This window comes from Anomaloglossus baeobatrachus, chromosome 4, assembly GCF_048569485.1.
Source record: "Anomaloglossus baeobatrachus isolate aAnoBae1 chromosome 4, aAnoBae1.hap1, whole genome shotgun sequence".
NCBI classification, from domain to species: domain Eukaryota; kingdom Metazoa; phylum Chordata; class Amphibia; order Anura; family Aromobatidae; genus Anomaloglossus; species Anomaloglossus baeobatrachus.
The window spans coordinates 362,303,121-362,322,946 of NC_134356.1; the positions used below are offsets into that span (position 1 = coordinate 362,303,121).

At 44.3% G+C, this 19,826-nt stretch overlaps 1 protein-coding gene across 4 annotated transcripts in view; it reads left to right on the forward strand.

Annotated features, from left to right (window-relative positions):
• The window catches only part of CELSR1 (cadherin EGF LAG seven-pass G-type receptor 1), a 271,369-nt gene that overhangs the window by 128,181 nt on the left and 123,362 nt on the right, over positions 1-19,826 (forward strand). For all 4 annotated transcript variants that reach the window (XM_075345116.1, XM_075345117.1, XM_075345118.1 and 1 more), the window contains exon 5: positions 14,098-14,186. In XM_075345116.1, the coding sequence (XP_075201231.1) occupies positions 14,098-14,186 (89 nt within the window). The remainder of the gene's footprint in view (positions 1-14,097; positions 14,187-19,826) is intronic.

A 19,826-nucleotide genomic window follows, 5' to 3' on the forward strand; every position in this document is an offset into this window, starting at 1 on the left:
TTTCAGCCCATATTATATATATAATTGTTTTTCTGAACATGTTTTTGTAAACAGCTAAAATAACAAAACTTGTGTCACTGTCCAAATATTTCTGGACCTAACTGTATATATATATATATATATATATATATATATATATATAATACAATACAGGGGTGGGGAGCCTGCGGCCCGCGACGACTTTTCCTGCGGCCCCCGAGCTGATTCCCGGGGATTGCAGTGCTAGAGCGCCAGCCGCATCTTGCTGGCTGCTGGCCCTTTAAAACCACACAGCGCGTTCAATGCTGAACGCTGCATTTCCTATAACAGAAAGACTACGTCCCCACCTACGTGAGGACGTACTTTGTAGGTGGGGTCGGCGTGAGGAGCGCTAAAATCAAACAGGAGAGGATTAACTGCCAATCATCCCCCAGGTCTGTTCCCGGCGGCGGTGGCTCCTTGTACCCGGCGGCGGGGGCGGCTCCCTGTGCCCGGCGGCGGTTTCTCTCTGTACCCGGCGGTGGCTCCCTGTGCCCGGCGGCGGTGGTGGCTCCCTGTGCCGGGCTGCGGTGGCGGCTCCCTGTGCCCGGCAGTGGCTCCCTGTGCCCGGCGGCGGTGGCGGCTCCCTGTGCCCGGCGGCGGTGGCGGCTCCCTGTGCCCGGCGGTGGCTCCCTGTGCTCGGCGGTGGCTGCTCCCTGTTCGTGGCGGTGGCGGCTACCTGTGCCCGGCGGTGGCTCCCTGTGCCCGGCGGTGGCTCCCTGTGCCCGGCGGCGGTGGCGGCTCCCTGTGCCCGGCGGTGGCTCCCTGTGCCCTGCAGCGGTGGCGGCTCCCTGTGCCCGGCGGTGGCTCCCTGTGCCCGGCGGTGGCTGCTCCCTGTTCGTGGCGGTGGCGGCTCCCTGTGCCCGGCGGCGGTGGCGGCTCCCTGTGCCCGGCAGCGGTGGCGGCTCCCTGTTCCCGGCGGTGGCTCCCTGTGCCCGGCGGTGGCTGCTCCCTGTTCATGGCGGTGGCGGCTCCCTGTTCGCGGCGGTGGCGGCGGCTCCTTGTACCCGGCGGCTTCAGTGGCAGCTCCCTGTACCCGGCGGTGGCTCCTTGTGGCCGGCGGAAGCTGCTCCTCTCTGTGCGCGCTGGCAGTGCTCTCCGTGCCCGCAGCCACCTCCAGCACTCAGTGATCCAGGCCTCCCCCAGTTCTCTAACTGCCTCCAAGCTCCCCCGGGTCTGCCTGTGCCCCCAGTGATCTGTGCCGTCTCCAGAGTCTCCCCAGTGATCTGTGCCGTCTCCCCAGTGATCTGTGCCGTCTCCCCAGTGATCTGTGCCGTCTCCCCAGTGATCTGTGTCGTCTCCCCAGTGATCTGTGCCGTCTCCCCAGTGATCTGTGCCGTCTCCCCAGTGATCTGTGCCGTCTCCCCAGTGATCTGTGCCGTCTCCCCAGTGATCTGTGCCGTCTCCCCAGTGATCTGTGCCGTCTCCCCAGGGATCTGTGCCGTCTCCCCAGGGATCTGTGCCGTCTCCCCAGGGATCTGTGCCGTCTCCCCAGCGATCTGTGCCGTCTCCCCAGCGATCTGTGCCGTCTCCCCAGCGATCTGTGCCGTCTCCCCAGCGATCTGTGCCGTCTCCCCAGCGATCTGTGCCGTCTCCCCAGCGATCTGTGCCGTCTCCCCAGCGATCTGTGCCGTCTCCCCAGCGATCTGTGCCGTCTCCCCAGCGATCTGTGCCGTCTCCCCAGCGATCTGTGCCGTCTCCCCAGCGATCTGTGCCGTCTCCCCAGCGATCTGTGCCGTCTCCCCAGCGATCTGTGCCGTCTCCCCAGCGATCTGTGCCGTCTCCCCAGCGATCTGTGCCGTCTCCCCAGCGATCTGTGCCGTCTCCCCAGCGATCTGTGCCGTCTCCCCAGCGATCTGTGCCGTCTCCCCAGCGATCTGTGCCGTCTCCCCAGCGATCTGTGCCGTCTCCCCAGCGATCTGTGCCGTCTCCCCAGCGATCTGTGCCGTCTCCCCAGCGATCTGTGCCGTCTCCCCAGCGATCTGTGCCGTCTCCCCAGCGATCTGTGCCGTCTCCCCAGCGATCTGTGCCGTCTCCCCAGCGATCTGTGCCGTCTCCCCAGCGATCTGTGCCGTCTCCCCAGCGATCTGTGCCGTCTCCCCAGCGATCTGTGCCGTCTCCCCAGCGATCTGTGCCGTCTCCCCAGCGATCTGTGCCGTCTCCCCAGCGATCTGTGCCGTCTCCCCAGCGATCTGTGCCGTCTCCCCAGCGATCTGTGCCGTCTCCCCAGTCTCCCCAGTGATCTGTGCCGTCTCCCCAGTCTCCCTTGTGATCTGTGCCCCCCCAGTCTCCCCAGTGATCTCTGTGCCCCGAGCCTCTCCCAGGTCTTTCTGTGCCTTCAGCCTCTCCCATCCGTCTCTGTGCCATCTGTGCCCCCAGCGTCCTCCAGATTTGTCTGAGCCAGCCTCTCCCATCATTCTCTGTGCCCCCAGGGCTGTCTGTGTCCCTCCGGCATCCCCCAGGGCTGTGTGCCCCCAGCTATGTATATAACCCCAGCAATATTAATGCCCCCCAGTCTTGTCTGTGCAACCCAGTGATGTGTATATACCCCCAGTGATGTATGTACCCCCAGTGACGTCTATGCCCTGCTGCTTCCCTAGTGATGTATATTCCTCCCAGCCCTCCCCAGCAATGTTTATGCCCCCCCCAGCTATGTCTGTGCTCCCCGTCAATGATGTATTTACCCCCCAGTGATGTCTATGCCCCCAGCCTCCCCAGTGTTCTATATTTCTCCCAACCCTCCCCTGTGGTGTATATGCCCCCATATCCTCCTCTGACGTATATACAGTAGTCCCAGACAATTCAAACCTGGAAAAGCAGTTGTGAAAAGCAACAAGATCAACATCGCCTAATATTACAGCTGCACCAAAGAGTAGAAGCTCCAGCCGCCACAGTGAGTTAATTGTTTGACCAAATATATTAGGGTAATTTTCAAGTTGATAATTTTGTGCGGCCCCCGAAGGTTGGTAGAAATTTCCAAATGGCCCCCGGCAGAAAAAAGGTTCCCCACCCCTGCTGTAATACATACTGTAGACATACATATGAATATATATATAAAAAAAAATGTTTTTCTTAAAATTATTTTTTAGTTTGCTTAGGGGTCTTGAATCGATAGTTCTTTGATCGTTTGTTCCCTATACTGCAATAACGCCGTTTGACAGTAAAGGGGGCTTTACACGCAACGACATTGCTAACGAGATGTCGTTGGGGTCACGGAATTCGTGACGCACCTTTGGCCTCGTTAGTGACGTTGTTGCATGTGAAACACACGAACGACCGCTATCAAAATTACTCACCATATCATTGATCGTTGACACGTCGTTCTAATCTCAAATATCGTTGCTGTTGCAGGACGCAGGTTGTTCGTCGTTCCTGCGGCAGCACACATCGCTATGTGTGACACCGCAGGAGCGAGGAACAACATCGTACCTGCGGCCGCTGGCAATGAGGAAGGAAGGGGGTGGGCAGTATGTTATGGCCGCTCATCTCCGCCCCTCCGCTTCTATTGGGCGGCTGCTTAGTGACGCTGCTGAGACGCTGTACAAACCGCCCCCTTAGAAAGGAGGTGGTTTGCCACTCACAGCGACGTCGCTAGGAAGGTAAGTACGTGTGACGGGTGTTAGCGATGTTGTGCGCCACGGGCAGCGATTTGCCCGTGACGCACAACCGACGGGGGCGAGTGCTTTCACCAGCGACATCGCTAGTGATGTCGCAGTGTGTAAAGTGGTCTTTAATGATGGTCTCCAATGAAGCGTAGCCTGCGGCTAGGCTTCACATGAGTACCAAGATAGCAAATGTGGGGGCCTTCAGCAGTCTTCGGACTGTCAAGGTAAGCCATCAGCACCCCATGATTGCTCCGTTAAATGAAACTGCCAAGGATTGACAGCGGTTTTTATTTGGGTAAATAACAGAGATCGGAGTTAGCGTAAGTCCATGTGACAGGTCAAAGATTCATTCCTGCTCTGTGTAATAAAGGTTGTCATGAGCTTGTACTCCCTGACTTTAAATAGTAATATTTTTCAATGTCCATGGTGGTTTTTGTTTAGCGACTTTTATTAAATGGAACCTGGCATCAGATACATGTTATCCGATCCACGTGGAAAATTGATCAGACACTGGCCTTATGATTTCAGCCATGCAACATTTTAGAGAAAATCATATCGTAAAAGCCACCAGTGACCATGTTGCACGGGAGACTAGTCGGATTTCCCCCGCCTGCTGCCAGTGAGTGACAGATGTCTCCTCTGTCAGTTACTGGGACAATCATGAAGAAGACCTGCCTGTCTAATTAGTCTCCCGATGCAGCGTTTCAGAGCCAGACATACTAAATTATATCACAAAAGTGAGTACACCCCTTACATTTTTGTAAATATTTTATTGTATCTTTTAATGGGACAACACAAAAGATCTGACACTTTGATACAATGTAAAGTAGTCAGTGTACAGCTTAATAACAGTATAAATTTGGTGAGCTGTCTAAATAACTCAACACATGCATTAATGTCTAAACCGCTGGCAACTAAAGTGAGTACACCCCTAAGTGAGAAAAAAGGCCAAATTGTGCCCAAATTATCAATAGTTTGTGTGGCCACCATTATTTACACTGTTATAAAGCTGTACACTGACTACTATAAAAAAAGAAATCTTTACAAAACGTACCAATGAGAGGAGTACTCACTTTTGTGATATAGTCTAGGTTAAATCATACATAGCCTTTGCCTGATACATGCTGCCTGTGGATTATGTGACATGTACGGCTTTCTGGTTCTCTTTAAGCTTGATTACATTTCTAGTACTAATGCAATAATTTATTTTACATTGCACATATATTTCTATATCATGAGTGCATATAAGGTGACACTACACAACTGCTACCTGTGTCTAAATGAATACCTCATGTTTTGTCATTTTTGCATCTTGTTATGCAATATAGAAGTAATGACAATATTAGTCTCCACATATTAATAACAAATGATGACAGATTTAGTCCTTCGTCTCCGCAGGATTATACAATCCCCTGTTAGGGCAGATTATAATTACACATGTAAATGTCCAATAAAGGTCAGTTAACTGCAGCACAAGTAAGACTATTATCACAGGATTATATACTTTCCATAGCACCCTTCAGGGACAATTACCTGCAGATTAGGTTAGAACAGCAATGCGGTAACCTATCTAAGTAGTCAGTGATGCTAGACCGTGTCCCCCTGACATAGGTATGTCATTGACTGACAGCTGAGCAGAGTCCAACCTGTGCCAGTGATCACATCTCACACCTTGCTTTATGATTGCGTTATGGTCAGCTCAGTACAATAATTTATTATTCCCGAAATGTTAGAATAGGATTACCAAAATTAGTTTACCAAGTGTGAGTACGGAGCTAATTCAGACTAACAAAAATCCTCGACCCCAATTAAAATACAAATTTATTATAAATTCTTAAAATTCCCCCAAGAAAAACACACACAACATAAACAAACACAGGATCAGGAAAACCCTTATACCGACTGATATTAGAGTGCAGGGACGGGAGGGGGGGACCCTGATGACCCTAAATAGGAGGGTGTCCCTACCCAACAACGGAGGGTATGACACCTTAAATTTCTGGGCGCCCCCGTTCCTCGTCGGCTATCCCTTTTCCTCACCCTAAATATAGGAGAAGATGACTAGGAGTGAGGGGAGCCGTCCCAAGTTGGTTAGGGTTTTACCAAAAATCAATAAAAGATATGTATACTAATTCAGATTCCTGACCCAATTGAAATAGAATACAACCAGGAAATATTAGGTCCAAAAATCACAGTTTTCTGCACAATTCAAATCATCAGACACATAATGATATGTCACACAATAGTATGTCACAAAGAAGCCCTCATAATCTAAATATAATCATAACAGGGCTATGATCGGCAGAAAGGAAAATCATTACCACCCAATGATATTGTTACCCTAAAGTGAGTGCCAATCGCACCTGCCGCAGACAATACTGGTCAGTAACATAGGATAACAAAGGAAGACAAAAATCAACTTCCCTGAATAAAGAAGGTCTTCATCCCTGCCTGGCCTCAACGCGTTTTTCCTTTCCCATCACAGGTTCATCGGGAGGCTTGGGGAGACGACAGTAAATCCTGACCCATGGCTGAAACCTTACAGGATTTACTGTAGTCTCCCCAAGCCTCCCAATGAACCTGTAATGGGAAAGGAGAAACGCGTTCGGCCAGGCAGGGATGAAGACCTTCTTTATTCAGGGAAGTTGATTTTTGTCTTCCTTTGTTATCCTATGTTACTGACCAGTATTGTCTGTGGCAGGTGCGATTGGCACTCACTTTAGGGTAACAATATCATTGGGTGGTAATGATTTTCCTTTCTGCCGATCATAGCTCTGTTATGATTATATTTAGATTATGAGGGTTTCTTTGTGACATACTATTGTGTGACATCATTATGTGTCTGATGATTTGAATTGTACAGAAAACTAATTTTTGGACCTAATATTTCCTGGTTGTATTCTATTTCAATTGGGTCAGGAATCTGAATTAGTATACATATCTTTTATTGATTTTTGGTAAAACCCTAACCAACTTGGGATGGCTCCCCTCACTCCTGGTCATCTTTTCCTATATTTAGGGTGAGGAAAAGGGATAGCCGACGAGGAACGGGGGCGCCCGGAAATTTAAGGAGTCATACCCTCCGTTGTTAGGTAGGGACACCCTCCTATTTAGGGTCATCAGGGCCCCCGCTCCCGTCCCTGCACTCTAATCAGTCGGTGTAAGGGTTTTCCTGACCCTGTGTTTGTTTATGTTGTGTGTGTTTTTTTGGGGGGAATTTTAAGAATTTATAATAAATTTGTATTTTAATTGGGGTCGATGATTTTTGTTAGTCCGAAATGTTAGAATCCACATCTCATAATGACAGATTGTACATACTTCTGATCTAATACACGAAGGCAGACGAAGATCAAGGGGAAATGCCCTCAAGTTAATTATATACTGCAATACTATAAAACACAATTTATAGTATAGTAGAAATGATCAAATGATCACAGGTGTAAGTCTCCTAAGGGAACTAAAAAATATAACGTCAAAATAAATAAATGTTTAAAGAAAATGTAAAAGTTTAAATCCCCCCCCTTTTCCAAATTAAAAAATACAGAAATACAGAAATAAAAAAAATAAGTGTACTTGGTATTGTCGTGTCTGTAAAAGTCCAACCTATCAAAAAGTAAAATTATTAAACACCTACAGTAAATGGTGAGAAGAAAAAAAAATCAAAAGCCATAATTGACATTTTTTTGACAATACTTTTCAACTAAAAAATGCTATAAAGATTACTCAAAACATTGTACACAAATAAAAAAGTAAAAGAAGCAGTCACCAGCTCCATCAACAGAAAAATGAAACAATTATTGATCTCTGAAAATGACAAGTAATTTTTTTTGTGCTTTCTTAAAATTATACTAGTGTGTGTGTGTGTGTGTGTGTGTGTGTGTGTGTGTGTGTGTATATATAATATGTATGTGTGTATAATATATATACACACGATATAATAATATAAATACTTGTGTGTATATATATATATATATAATCAATTAGTAATATAATCAATAATTATAATTGTGTATAATATATATATACACAAAAACAACATAAAAAAAAAATATTTATACATATATATGCCATTGCTTCTTCAGTTTTGTTCTTACAGTTCCTACAGTGTTCATTGTGTAGTAAAAAATGACCTGGCAGAATGATTTTTTCGAAGTGAGTACAACCTACTGGGATAGGAGATGCATTGCTCTTAGTTATGTTTTGTGTTTTAGATTATTTTTATTTATATATATATATATATATATATATATATATATATATATATATATATATATATACATACATACATACATACATACATACATACATACATACATACATACAGAAACTGTGTATGTATATATGTGTGTGTGTATGTGTGTATGTATGTATGTATATATATATATATATATATATATATATATAGTGTGTGTCGGTGTGCACATATAGCTACGTGGATTTAGAAAATTAAAAAAAAACCACAAAACATAATTACATACCTAAACAAAAACTATACATTCCCTATCCCAGTAGTTGTTCTCACTTGGATAAAAAAAAAATCACACAATGCACAATAAACACTGTAAGAACAAAACTGAAGAAACAATAGCATTTTTTTATTATTTCATTCTACTTGGAATTTTTTTCCTGTGTATGTTTTTTTTTTTGTTAAAGTATACTTTATGGTAAAGTAAATGGTGTCACTCAAAAGTGCAACTCGTCCTGCGGAAAACAAGTCCTCATATGACTTGGTCAATGCAAAACTAAAAATGTTATGGCTGATGAGAGAAGTTGTGATGATCCGTGCTGTAGGAACAGGAGAGGTTTGTAACAAGCCCTCCTCCCCAAAACAAGGCTGTGCGCTGCTATGAACTAGAACAAGTAAGCTTTTCTGTCACAGGACCTTCTTTTATCTTTTTATGCCCCCCCGTGGGCATCAACTTCCCACCTCAGTGTTAATTATTGCTAACTTTAATTTTTAAATGTAGCTGTGAATTTATATAACTGATGTTTTTATAGTTTTACATACTTAATAAATAATTAAAAAAGTAAAAAGAAAACTTCAAAAAACATAACGCAAACATCAAGCAGACGACAAGGTGCTTCTGACATAATATATTAGATAATTTTTATTAACTAAATTAATGCTAAATTTAATACTTTAATTTAGTTGTTAATTTAGACAGCCAATTTGTTTTTACATTTCGTCCGGTTCACAAAGACAAACGCTAAAAAATGAACTGAAGCGCCAAGCAGAGCACAAGGTGCGATACTTCTTATATTAACGTCTGTCACAATATTTTAGAGAAAATTTGTGCTCCTGGATATAACGTAATTGCATATAACCTCGCAATGAAAGTTATAATTACAGAGCTTGGTTCTTACGGTCGGCATTACTGCAAGCCTCGGCAAAGACGTCTGCATTCAGTATTTGTAACACGCCATCGCTGTTGTTTTATATTGTTGAGTCCTACAAGTCTTGAGGATATTTTCCTTTTTTTCCGCAATTAGTAGAGATTAACGTAGATTTGTCTAAATTCTAGAAAATACGGGCACAGCCATATTGTATTGAAGTGTTTTGCCTGATACTTTATGGGCGGTGGAACATGCAGGAGCTTGTTTCTGGTTTTACTAGACCCTAAGGATAATATGACACATTTATTTATCTATTGCTGGCTGCAGATTAATTTATTGGCGTTCAAGTCTAAACCAAGACTCCCAATGTCTTCTTGGAATGACTTAGAAGCTTCTTACCATAAAGGGTGTGTGAGAATCAGTTTGTTACAGGATCTGGGGCCTGCTAGACCTCATTTGTATGCATCCATGGAGTTTGCGGTGGGGTGTTTACGTGGGAGGTGCGAGGCCGGGACATGAAAGGGCCTGGCTACAAACCTGTATGAAGCTGAAAAACAAGGAGGAGAAAAGTCAACTGTTATGACATTCAACGTCGGATGAATCGGGAGCGCTCGGCAGACCTTCCAATAACATGTGATTGTTATTCTGTCATTTCCTCTCCGCTCGCTTTGATATTAGGAAAATGTCTGAATGTGCTTGACCGGCTTTCTGCAGCCTTCCTGATTTCGAATAAAGGGATTGTTTAACTCTTCAAAAAAGGGCAACAAAGGCTTTAAAAAAACAAAAAAACACTCAACTCTTCAAATCAGCCTCCCTAATCCAGGTCTGATGCACATGCAGTCCACTTCTGGTCTTTTTTTTCCCGGTGCCAGCAATAATATGCGATGCAGACAGTCAGTGGCATCAACGTCATGTTCTTAGCTGCAGCGGTCACATGCCAGTGTGCCACATCATGGCTGGCAGGTTGCAGACAAAGATCACCAGAGGGCAGCTGAATATTGATTATATGCTGTTGTTTTTTTGTTATTTATCACATTTGCTGATCCATTTTGTGGGGCATAGAGTCAGACAATGCTTTTTAGGCCAAGTTCACACGTTGAGTATTTGGTCAGCATTTTACATCAGTATTTATAAGACAAAACCAGGAGTGGAACAGTCAGAGGGAAAGTATAATAGAAACACGGCACCACTTCTGTATTTATCACCCATTCCTGGTTTTGGCTTACAGATACTGAACATGTGAACATGGCCTTAGGAAGCCAAATCCACAACCCTGGAAGTATCTTTATTATTCTTGGTGTAGCTCTGTGCGCACTGGGAAGTGGAATTTTCTTGAGAAAATTCCGCATGCCCTCAAAGATTACCGCACCCGCGGTAAAAAAACGCGGGAAACCGCACCCGAAAACCGCATGCGGTTTGCCGCGGTTTGCTGCGGTTTTACCGCGGTATTGTTCGCGGTATTGCCGCGGTTTTGCCGCGTGCGGGTTGGGATGTGATTTATTGCTTTCAATGCAATAAAGCACATTGAAGAAAAAAAAAAAAAAAAAAAAAAAGTCATTTAATTCTGAGAGTAGATAGACAGAAGAATAGATAGAGGGATAGATAGATAGATAGAGGGATAGATAGATAGATAGATAGATGACAGATCGCTGCATTTCCCACGGTCGGCAGTGAGTTCACATTACCGGCCGTGGGAAATGACCGGTAATTACCTCTGCTGCATTCAGCCTGTCTCTGTGACAGTCGCGGCTGGATGGAAGCAGCGCTGGACGTCGGACCTGGATTATGCCGGAGCTTTGGTGCGGGAGGGGTTAATAAAATGGTGAACGAGGCTTGTTTGTTTTATTTAAAATAAAGGATTTTTCTGTGTGTTTTTTTCACTTTACTTACGGGTTGATCATGTCAGCTGTCACATAGACGCTGCCATGATCAAGCCTGGGGTTAATGGCGGTGGTCCCCCACCATCATTAACCCCTTGTATTACCTTGCCACCACTGCTACACGGTGGCAAGAAGAGCCGAGGACACGCCGGTATTGTCGCATATTGCATGCGACAGTGCCGGAGCAGCTGCGGCTGATATTCTTGGCTGCCGGAGGGGGAGTGAGGCGGGGGACATTATCCCTGCCCCTCTCCCTCCCCAGCCTGAGAATACCGGGCCGCCGCTGTGTGCTTACCTCGGCTGGACGGTAAATATGCAGCGGAGCCCACGTTCTTTTTTTCCTATATTTCCGTTTTCTTTCTATGTGTGTTCTATGTGTCTGTGTCTATGTGATCTATGTGTCTGTGATGTCTGTGTCTGTGATCTGTGTGTGTGTTTACTCTGCACGGCTTCCTCTTCCTGTAATGACATCACTTCCCTGCAAAACCGCAAGCAAGTGATGCACATTACCGGAGGTAAACCGCAAAATACCGCAGGGAATAACGCAGGAAAACGCAGTGAACCGCACAGAATTTGCTGCCTGCGTTATTCCCTGCGGGATTTCTTGATTAACATTGAGTCAATGGAGTGAAATCCCGCAGCGCTGTGCGGAAAAGAAGTGACATGCACTTGTTTTTGCTGCGGGATTCCCGCAGCAAAACACGCAGCTGTCAAATTCCGCCCAGTGCGCACAGGATTTTTTTTCTCCATAGGATTTGCTGGTGATTCACTGCAGAGATGTTATGAACATTTTCTGCAGCGAAACATGCAGCAAATCCGCGGCAAAATCCGCGAAAAATCCGGTAAGTGCGCACATAGCCTAAGGGTGACTTTAGTGTTTTTAAGGACACAAACGTACCCTGCTGCTTCCCCAATCACTACTTGGCCCCACATTTGCCGCCCTTTGTATAGACTTCATGTATGAGCTGGGCGTCAGGTTGTGTTTCCATAGAGCCTGTGATGTAAGAGCTCAGCGCGCACCTTATCTCAGTGTCAATGCTTTTCACATTGAAGTGTTTATCATCTAAAATCTAAGTGACTTTCAGAAAGCCTTGCCTTTATTTACCCATTTTTCTAAGGTTCTGTAAATGTTTATTTTGCGGTAGTTGTTCATCTGCAGAACATACTGTGACACTGGGCAATATCTGCCGAGTACATTGCCGCATGCAGATATGTCTTTTCTTTTCCTTATTCCTCTACCCTTTATCCAGCAGTTTCATCCTCTGCAGATGAAGATTGTTAATTGTTTTCAGGGTGGAGGGATTTACTTTGTCATTTATTTGACATTTTATAGTTCCTAAGGAATCCTATTCTTCTGAGAATCATTTTAATGACCAGTATAGACATGTGCATGGGAACGGAAGAGGTGGCGCAATATTAGTGGCAGTAACTGCATAATCCGGATTACATAAATTATTTCTGAGGACTCTTCGCATAGGACTTTAAAGTGTACCTGTCATTTGTTAAAAGTATATATATACAGTACAGACCAAAAGTTTGGACACACCTCATTCAAAGTGTTTTCTTTATTTTCATGACTCTGAAAATTGTAGATTCACATTGAAGGCATCAAAACTATGAATTAACACGTGGAATGAAATACTAAACAAAAAAGTGTGAAACAACTGAAAATGTTTTATATTCTATGTTTTTCAAAGTAGCCACCTTTTGCTTTGATTATTGCTTTGCACACTCTTGGCATTCTCTTGATGAGCTTCAAGAGGTAGTCACCGGAAATGGTTTTCACTTCACAAGTATGCCCTATCAGGTTTAATAAGTGGGATTTCTTGCCTTATATATGGGGTTGGGACCATCCGTTGTGTTGTGCAGAAGTCTGGTGGATACACAGCAGATAGTCCTACTGAATAGAATGTTAGAACTTGTATTATGGCAAGAAAAAAAGCAGCTAAGTAAAGAAAAACGAGTGGCCTTCATTACTTTAAGAAATGAAGGTCAGTCAGTACAAAAAATTGGGAACATTTTGAAAGTGTCCCCAAGTGCAGTGGCAAAAACCATCAAACGCTACAAAGAAACTGGCTAACATGAAGACCGCCCCAGCAAAGGAAGACCAAGAGTCACCTCTGCTGCGGAGGATAAGTTTATCTGAGTCACGAGCCTCAAAAATCACAGGTTAACAGCAGCTCAGATTAGAGACCAGGTCAATGCCACACAGAGTTCTAGCAGCAAACACATCTCAAGAACAACTTTTAAGAGGAGACTTTGGCTAGCAGGCCTTCATGGTAAAATAGCTGCTAGGAAACCACTGCTAAGGACAGGCAACAAGCAGAAGAGACTTGTTTGGGCTAAAGAACACAATGAATGGACATTAGACCAGTGGAAATCTGTGCTTTGGTCTGAGGAGTCCAAATTTGAGATCTTTGGATCCAACCACCGTGTCTTTGTGCAACACAGAAAAGGTGAACGGATGGACTCTACATGCCTAGTTCCCACCGTGAGATATGGAGGAGGAGGTGTGATGGTGTCGGGGTGCTTTGCTGGTGACACTGTTGGGGATTTATTCAAAATTGATGGCATACTGAACCAGCATGGCTACCACAGCATCTTGCAGCGGCATGCTGTTCCATCCGGTTTGCGTTTAGTTGGACCATCATTTATTTTTCAACAGGACAGTTACCCCAAACACACCTCCAGGCTGTGTAAGAGCTATTTGACTAAGAAGGAGAGTGAAGGGGTGCTACACCAGATGACCTGGCCTCCACAGTCACCAGACCTGAACCCTATTGAGATGGTTTTGGGGTGAGCTGGACCGCAGAGTGAAGGTAAAAGGCCAACAAGTGCTAAGCGTCTCTGGGAACTCCTTCAAGACTGTTGGAAGACCATTTCCAGTGACTACTTCTTGAAGCTCATCAAGAGAATGCTATAATCTCTGGTGGTAGTCCACCGATCACCCAAACTCCGCAGCTCCTTCATGTGGTCTACAGTCCAATAGTCTATGGTATGGGTCTCTACACAGCTCTATGACAGTGACTGTTCAAATCCATAGACTTACTAATGAATCTGTATAGCGCTCGTGTTGGAGTTGTGGACTTCAGACTGGTGTATTGAGCAATCAGTGGGGCGCCCAGCACCAAGAAACCCATAGGTCAATGACTAAGCAGTGCTTCCTTAAGTGTTTGTTGTGTACGTAAAGTTATTTCATGTGAAAATTGTATTTGAAATTTTATTTGAAGACTCAAGCTGGTTTTGTTTCATTGTCACAGGAGAAAGTACAACTACCGTCAGCCCCTACATTGAAGGAGGTGTAAGCGATGGACACTGGCATTCTGTACAGGTGCAGTACTACAACAAGGTAGGAGACCCGGCTATACAACCAAACTAGGTGCATTGCAGTCTAATAGGTATCAGTTGAAGGTAAAGATTTTATTTTCAATTATTTATAGCTTTTCCACTGAGATGTTTTTAAAAATAGCAAGCCTCAATTGCGATAATTGGAAATACCATTATTATTATTATTATTATTATTATCATTATTATATATGAATATTTTGCCAACATTCTTGCAATGACTGCATCTGTCATCAACAATTAAGTGAAATTCCTTAATTCTAACATCCAAAAACTTGAATTTTATAGGCAATATTTTGTATTACCATGTTATTTTGGGCTTTGATTCTTAAACAGAACCTGTGATATGCAGAAAGCTATGAACCTGTAGTTATGGGGCACTTAGAGCCCCGCTGACAGGAGGAAATGAACTTTATTCCTCCCAGCAGTATCCGACTTCAGTCATAAAGGTGATACTAGCATGCGTTCAGTCACCGCTTTGTGTATAATGAGCAGAGGCTGTAACAGCACCCCCTGCACTGACTGACAGCCAGCTCAGGATTAGTCCCTGCTGTCAGTCAGAGCAGGGGGTGTAGTTACAGCCGCTGCTCTCTATACACTGAGCAGTGACTGAATCCGGCAGGTTCAAAACGCTATTAACCTGCAGATTAACCCCGTATCTGCAGTTAAATAGTGTTTTTTCATGTGACTGGTACCCTTTAATGTTCTGAGTGGTGTAAACCTTTTTTTTTTCTTACCAATAATTATGAATTTTTTTTGAAAGCTCACTAGTTTCAAGTGGTATTGATGTCTTATGACACAATTCAACTTATTTTTATTCATTTTAATAAAGCTTTGTATCAGGAATGATGTTTTTCACACATATTAGCCATTATTTAAAAAAAATCAGCTGAGAATGGCAATATTTAAAGCAGTTTTGAGAATAAAGAATTGTTATTGACCTCAAAATTCTAAGTCACATGTTATCTACAAGCCTGCTAGATCACACATCGACTTGTGTTGCTTTTTCTAAACTAAATGTTAAGTCGTTTCCTGCAAAACATCTGGAACGATTGCAGTACCACCACATATACTTTGGAGATAGAAACTAGTAATCTTAAGATTTCATAGGAAAGGTAATTACATTTGAAAATCTGTTTTTTAATAATACCTCGAAATACTGCAAATCTTTTTGCTCAACGTGTGGCCATGTCGTTAGTCCATGGCTACTAGACCAGAGCCTTGCGAACATCTTCTTACTGGGTGGCGTACCTATCACCTCTTCTGAGAAGTGGCCAAGGTGCAACATCATCGTTGCAGTGCAATGTATGCATGATGTCGCCCCAGTAGAGAGGCATCGGGGAAGCCAGCATGTAAGAGGACATTTGTAGGGCCAATGGCCATCGACTACCGACAAGGCCCTTGGACCAAGGTCCTCTGAACCTATTTGCTCAATTATAAGTAAAAAAAAATCTAGTTCCAGGCATCCCCTTTAAAATGTGACTTATTTGCTGCTTATTTTCAAGGACTCTAGCTTATAAAGGTGATCTGCTTGTGCACTCTGTTCATTATGAGCACTAGTAACCTCATATTTTCTTCCATATGATAGTCAGATTATTATTTTCTCTGGTTTTTCCTTATTATACCGTTAACTAACAGCCAGGACTAGGAGCTAACAAAACAACAACCTGGCAGGCGAGTTATATGCTTTCTTGAAGCAGCGTTTCTCGATCTACGTAGCTAGCATACATGATGTAACAGGCATTGTCAAGGGAAGTTATTTTTTAATATGATTGGCTAGAGAATCCAAGACCTTGTTGAACCTTCAGGCATACTGAAGTGTCTCGAAAATTTGTCTCGTTTTGACACACAAGGGAGGTTGATGGTGACTGTGTGCTTGATTTCATGCTGAACAATAAGCTGAAAGCTAAGGACTGGGATGATGCGGGAAAGGTGAACAAAAGGTGTGCCAGGGCTCGTAAATAGGCCGCTCAGGTTTCACTGGCGTATTAACTAGACATTGGCTGTGGATAAAGTTACTCCTGTACATATGGAAAGGGTCGCTAATGTTTCTGGAATGTTCAGTCCTCAGTGTTTCATTGACATTTTTTCTTGTTCCGTTTTCCTCCAGGTCAGTGGGCAGCAGTCCCCGGTGACTTCAGTACAGCCCGTAGTAACAGCTCTCTGTACTGTGCCTTTGAAAATGAGCTTTTGCTAATTATTAGGAATATTTCTAATTAGTCAGCGTTCGGTCAGTTTCACTAGCGGTTACTGGTCCTTGACCTTGAATACTTCTTATTCATTCCTTTCAGTAAGGACCTGTAGCTAATGTGGAACCAGTTTTCTTTATTTATACTTATGTATTGTTGTCCCTCTACAGTTCGTGGTAACCTGAATTTTTTTTTATTGTGCTTATATTACAAACCATAAACTACTAAATGCCCACTTCAGCGTATTTTGTTGTTTTTTCTTTGGCTCTGGAGTGGTGCTGCTAATCTAAAGTCTTTTCCCCTAGTAATATACTTACCTACTGCAGTCTTCACCATTTATTGGCGCCGCTCTGGTCCCGTGGCACCATCTTGTAACTACAATTTCTCACTCGAAGGCAAAGGTAACTGTCACAGGTGCTCAATGTAGGTCTCTGAGAGCCAGAATGAGGCTATCATAGACTTACATTGAGTCTTTTGACTTGCGCATTGCTCCAGATACAATGGAGCAGCCAGCAGGTCACTGTCACACTAGGTACAAGGAAGTACCAACCGAAAGGGAAGGGAAACCCTGTGTCTAGGGAAGAGGGAGTTGGTGACCCCTGATCAAACCTACTACTGACCCCTGACTTCCCTCACCACCCTAGATAGGTTCTGCACCTACGCGCCGAGCAGGATACCTGACTGACCCTGAAATAGGCCCTAACAGGAAACTGAGGGGATAAGCATTTAGTCAACCCCACTAACCTCTAAAGAACACACAGGAAATACACACAGGGAAAATTAAATGAATAACTTATCTCCAGATGACTCCTGGAGAGTAACTGCAACAATAAGGCTGGGGCCACACGGGGCACTACTGCGATGCTCGCATGAGACTCGGCTCTAGCTGGCAGCACAGCAGGAGCCGAGTGTCATACGAGTGTGCCTGCATCTGATGTTGATCATGTGAGCAGACCTCAGCTGCGGGGGGCGGGCTGGCACGGAGGAGGGGAGGGAGGGATTTATCTCCCTCTCTCCTCCGTAGCCGGCTATTGCGATTCTCGCACTGCACTGGCAGTACACCGTTGAACCGCAAGTGCAGTGTGATTTTTCTCTCGCCCCATTCACTTGAATGGGTGCGAGAGAAAGAGTCTCAGCTTACAATCGCAGCATGCTGCGATTGTTTTCTCAGTCCGATTAGGGCTGAGAAAATAATCGCTTATGTGTGCTGACACACAGGCTAGAATTGGTCCAAGGGGAATGCGATATTTTATCGCACTCCACTCGCACCGATTTTCTCGCCGTGTGGCTTAGGCCTAACAAAGTTTCTCCAGATGAATACAAGCTGACTGCTTGCACTCAAGACTTGCAAAGGGTAGTTAAACCTGTCATCAGCAAAGAGTAAGAAGGAATGAGAGTATACAAAGACACAAAGGGAAGTGCTGATGATTAACAGCTGAAAAGGTGAGGAAATATGCAGGGGCCCAAAAAGAAAGGGATTAACCTCAAAAAGGTAAAAAGGGAAAGTCAGAGAGCAGCTTGTGTAGCCAAATGCTGCGACCTTCTATAGCCAGACACTACAGAACTGTCTGTAAAGCTTGACACATCCGTGACAGTCAAACCCTGCTGAAGTCTGACCTGAGCAGGTTATCGTGGTGGCACTTAAGTATAAGACTAAGTGCAGGGGACTTAGATTAGAAGCACTGATCCTGGAGTAAAAGTTATGTCAGTTCATCGTATTTACATATTAATTACAAAAAAATTACATTTAATTGCACATCTAGTTTTGAACAACTGTTACCTAATAATATGTGAAGCTTGAAAACTAATGCCATTTTGTGACATTATTGTCATTAAAACACCTTATGTTTGCATTCATCCCTTGGGACCGCTGGGACCAATTGTTGGCACAGAAAAAACGCTTGCAGTCAGATTCACACCCTTAGTAGTGACAGATGTTAACTGATTGTTTGCCTCTCCATGTATTGCAGCTGTTCAGTTTGGGAAGTAATGCAAGTCATGCTTGTGCTAGTAGTACATGTAACCTAACATAGTTTAAACATGATCTATCAATTCTAAAATGTCTGAGTTAGATCTACCTTGAAATAACAATTTTAGAGTGTTTTTTCCTTAGAATTTTGCATTGTGCGTTTCCTCTGTTGTACTGCCTTGAAAGGTATTAATAATTTAACAACTGGGTGTTGCCATACATTTGTCATAGGGGTGTGTCTCTACACAGTCGTAGGCCTCGCTTCTACTTGCGTTTTGCACAAACGAGTACAATCTGATAAAACATGGGATTGATCTCCACCAATGCAAAACTTTGGGGCAGTGTCCATCTGCGATTCATTTCTCATGCCATATCGGCATGAGAAATGAATCGCAGCATGCTGCGTTTGGCAGCAAGTCTCGGCTTACACGCACCTATACAAGTCTATGGGTGCGTGTGAAGCATCGCGCTGCTCTTGCATGTCATCTGACCGCAGTGTGATGTACGCAGAGATAGCGGAGGAGAGGAAGAAAGAGGTCCCTCCCTCTTTTCCGCAGCTGTGATCCAGTTGCAAGGTTGGATCCCAGTCGCTTGACCCTTGGCTCACACCTGCAGCAGAGGGTCATTAGCATATTGCTTCCAACGCTCTCTCATGGGCAAGTGGAATCGAGGCCTTATACTGGTACTACTGATTGGATAGTGCAAGGACACACACCCAACTGATAACACCCAGATGTCAATTTATTGATGTATGTTTAGAAATACAAAGAAGACTGATATTGACTACTGCCAGGTTTGACTGGGGCACATTTGAGATGAAGGGTTGTAAGATGGTGGTAGAGTTCCTACCCCTGAAGACACTAAATGTGTTCTTAAATTTATACATATGTGATAAGATATAAAGTAGTGTTATGTAGAAATGTATAGTGTAAGGTATGGTAATGTATAAGATGTAGCAGAGTAGAGAATGTTACTATGTAGAGGTGTAGCAGTATTGATGATGTAATGTATGTGTATTGGTATAAGGTGTAATTATATGTAGTATATAATGTAGGAGGCTTAAAAAGGTGTTATAGGTGTGCAGCTGAAAGGTTAAACCTGCCCGGCAACGGAGAGTTGGGATCTTGGGATTAGCCTATAGGGGAGGAGCTGGTGCTGAGGAAAAGAAATGGTTGCTGTGGGAACATGAGTTAGGGCCCAGCCTGTGACAGAAACATACTTCAGGTCTGAGGAGCAGCAGCCGCATGCTATGGGTGACCTGTAACGGGAGAGGAGACCAAGAGCCATGAAAGTGAGATTCTGAGCAGAGAAAAGAGCCATCTACAATACAGAGTGACTGGAGTAGAGTCTGAATCTACTGAATGAGTGAGTGACCGAGAGACTGATCCCTAAGGGAGACGCTCATCAGTATGGCCCTTAATGGCTTATAGCTCAAGAAGGGACGGGCCTAGAAGAAACAGTGCATGAGTCGAATAGATAGTCCTGG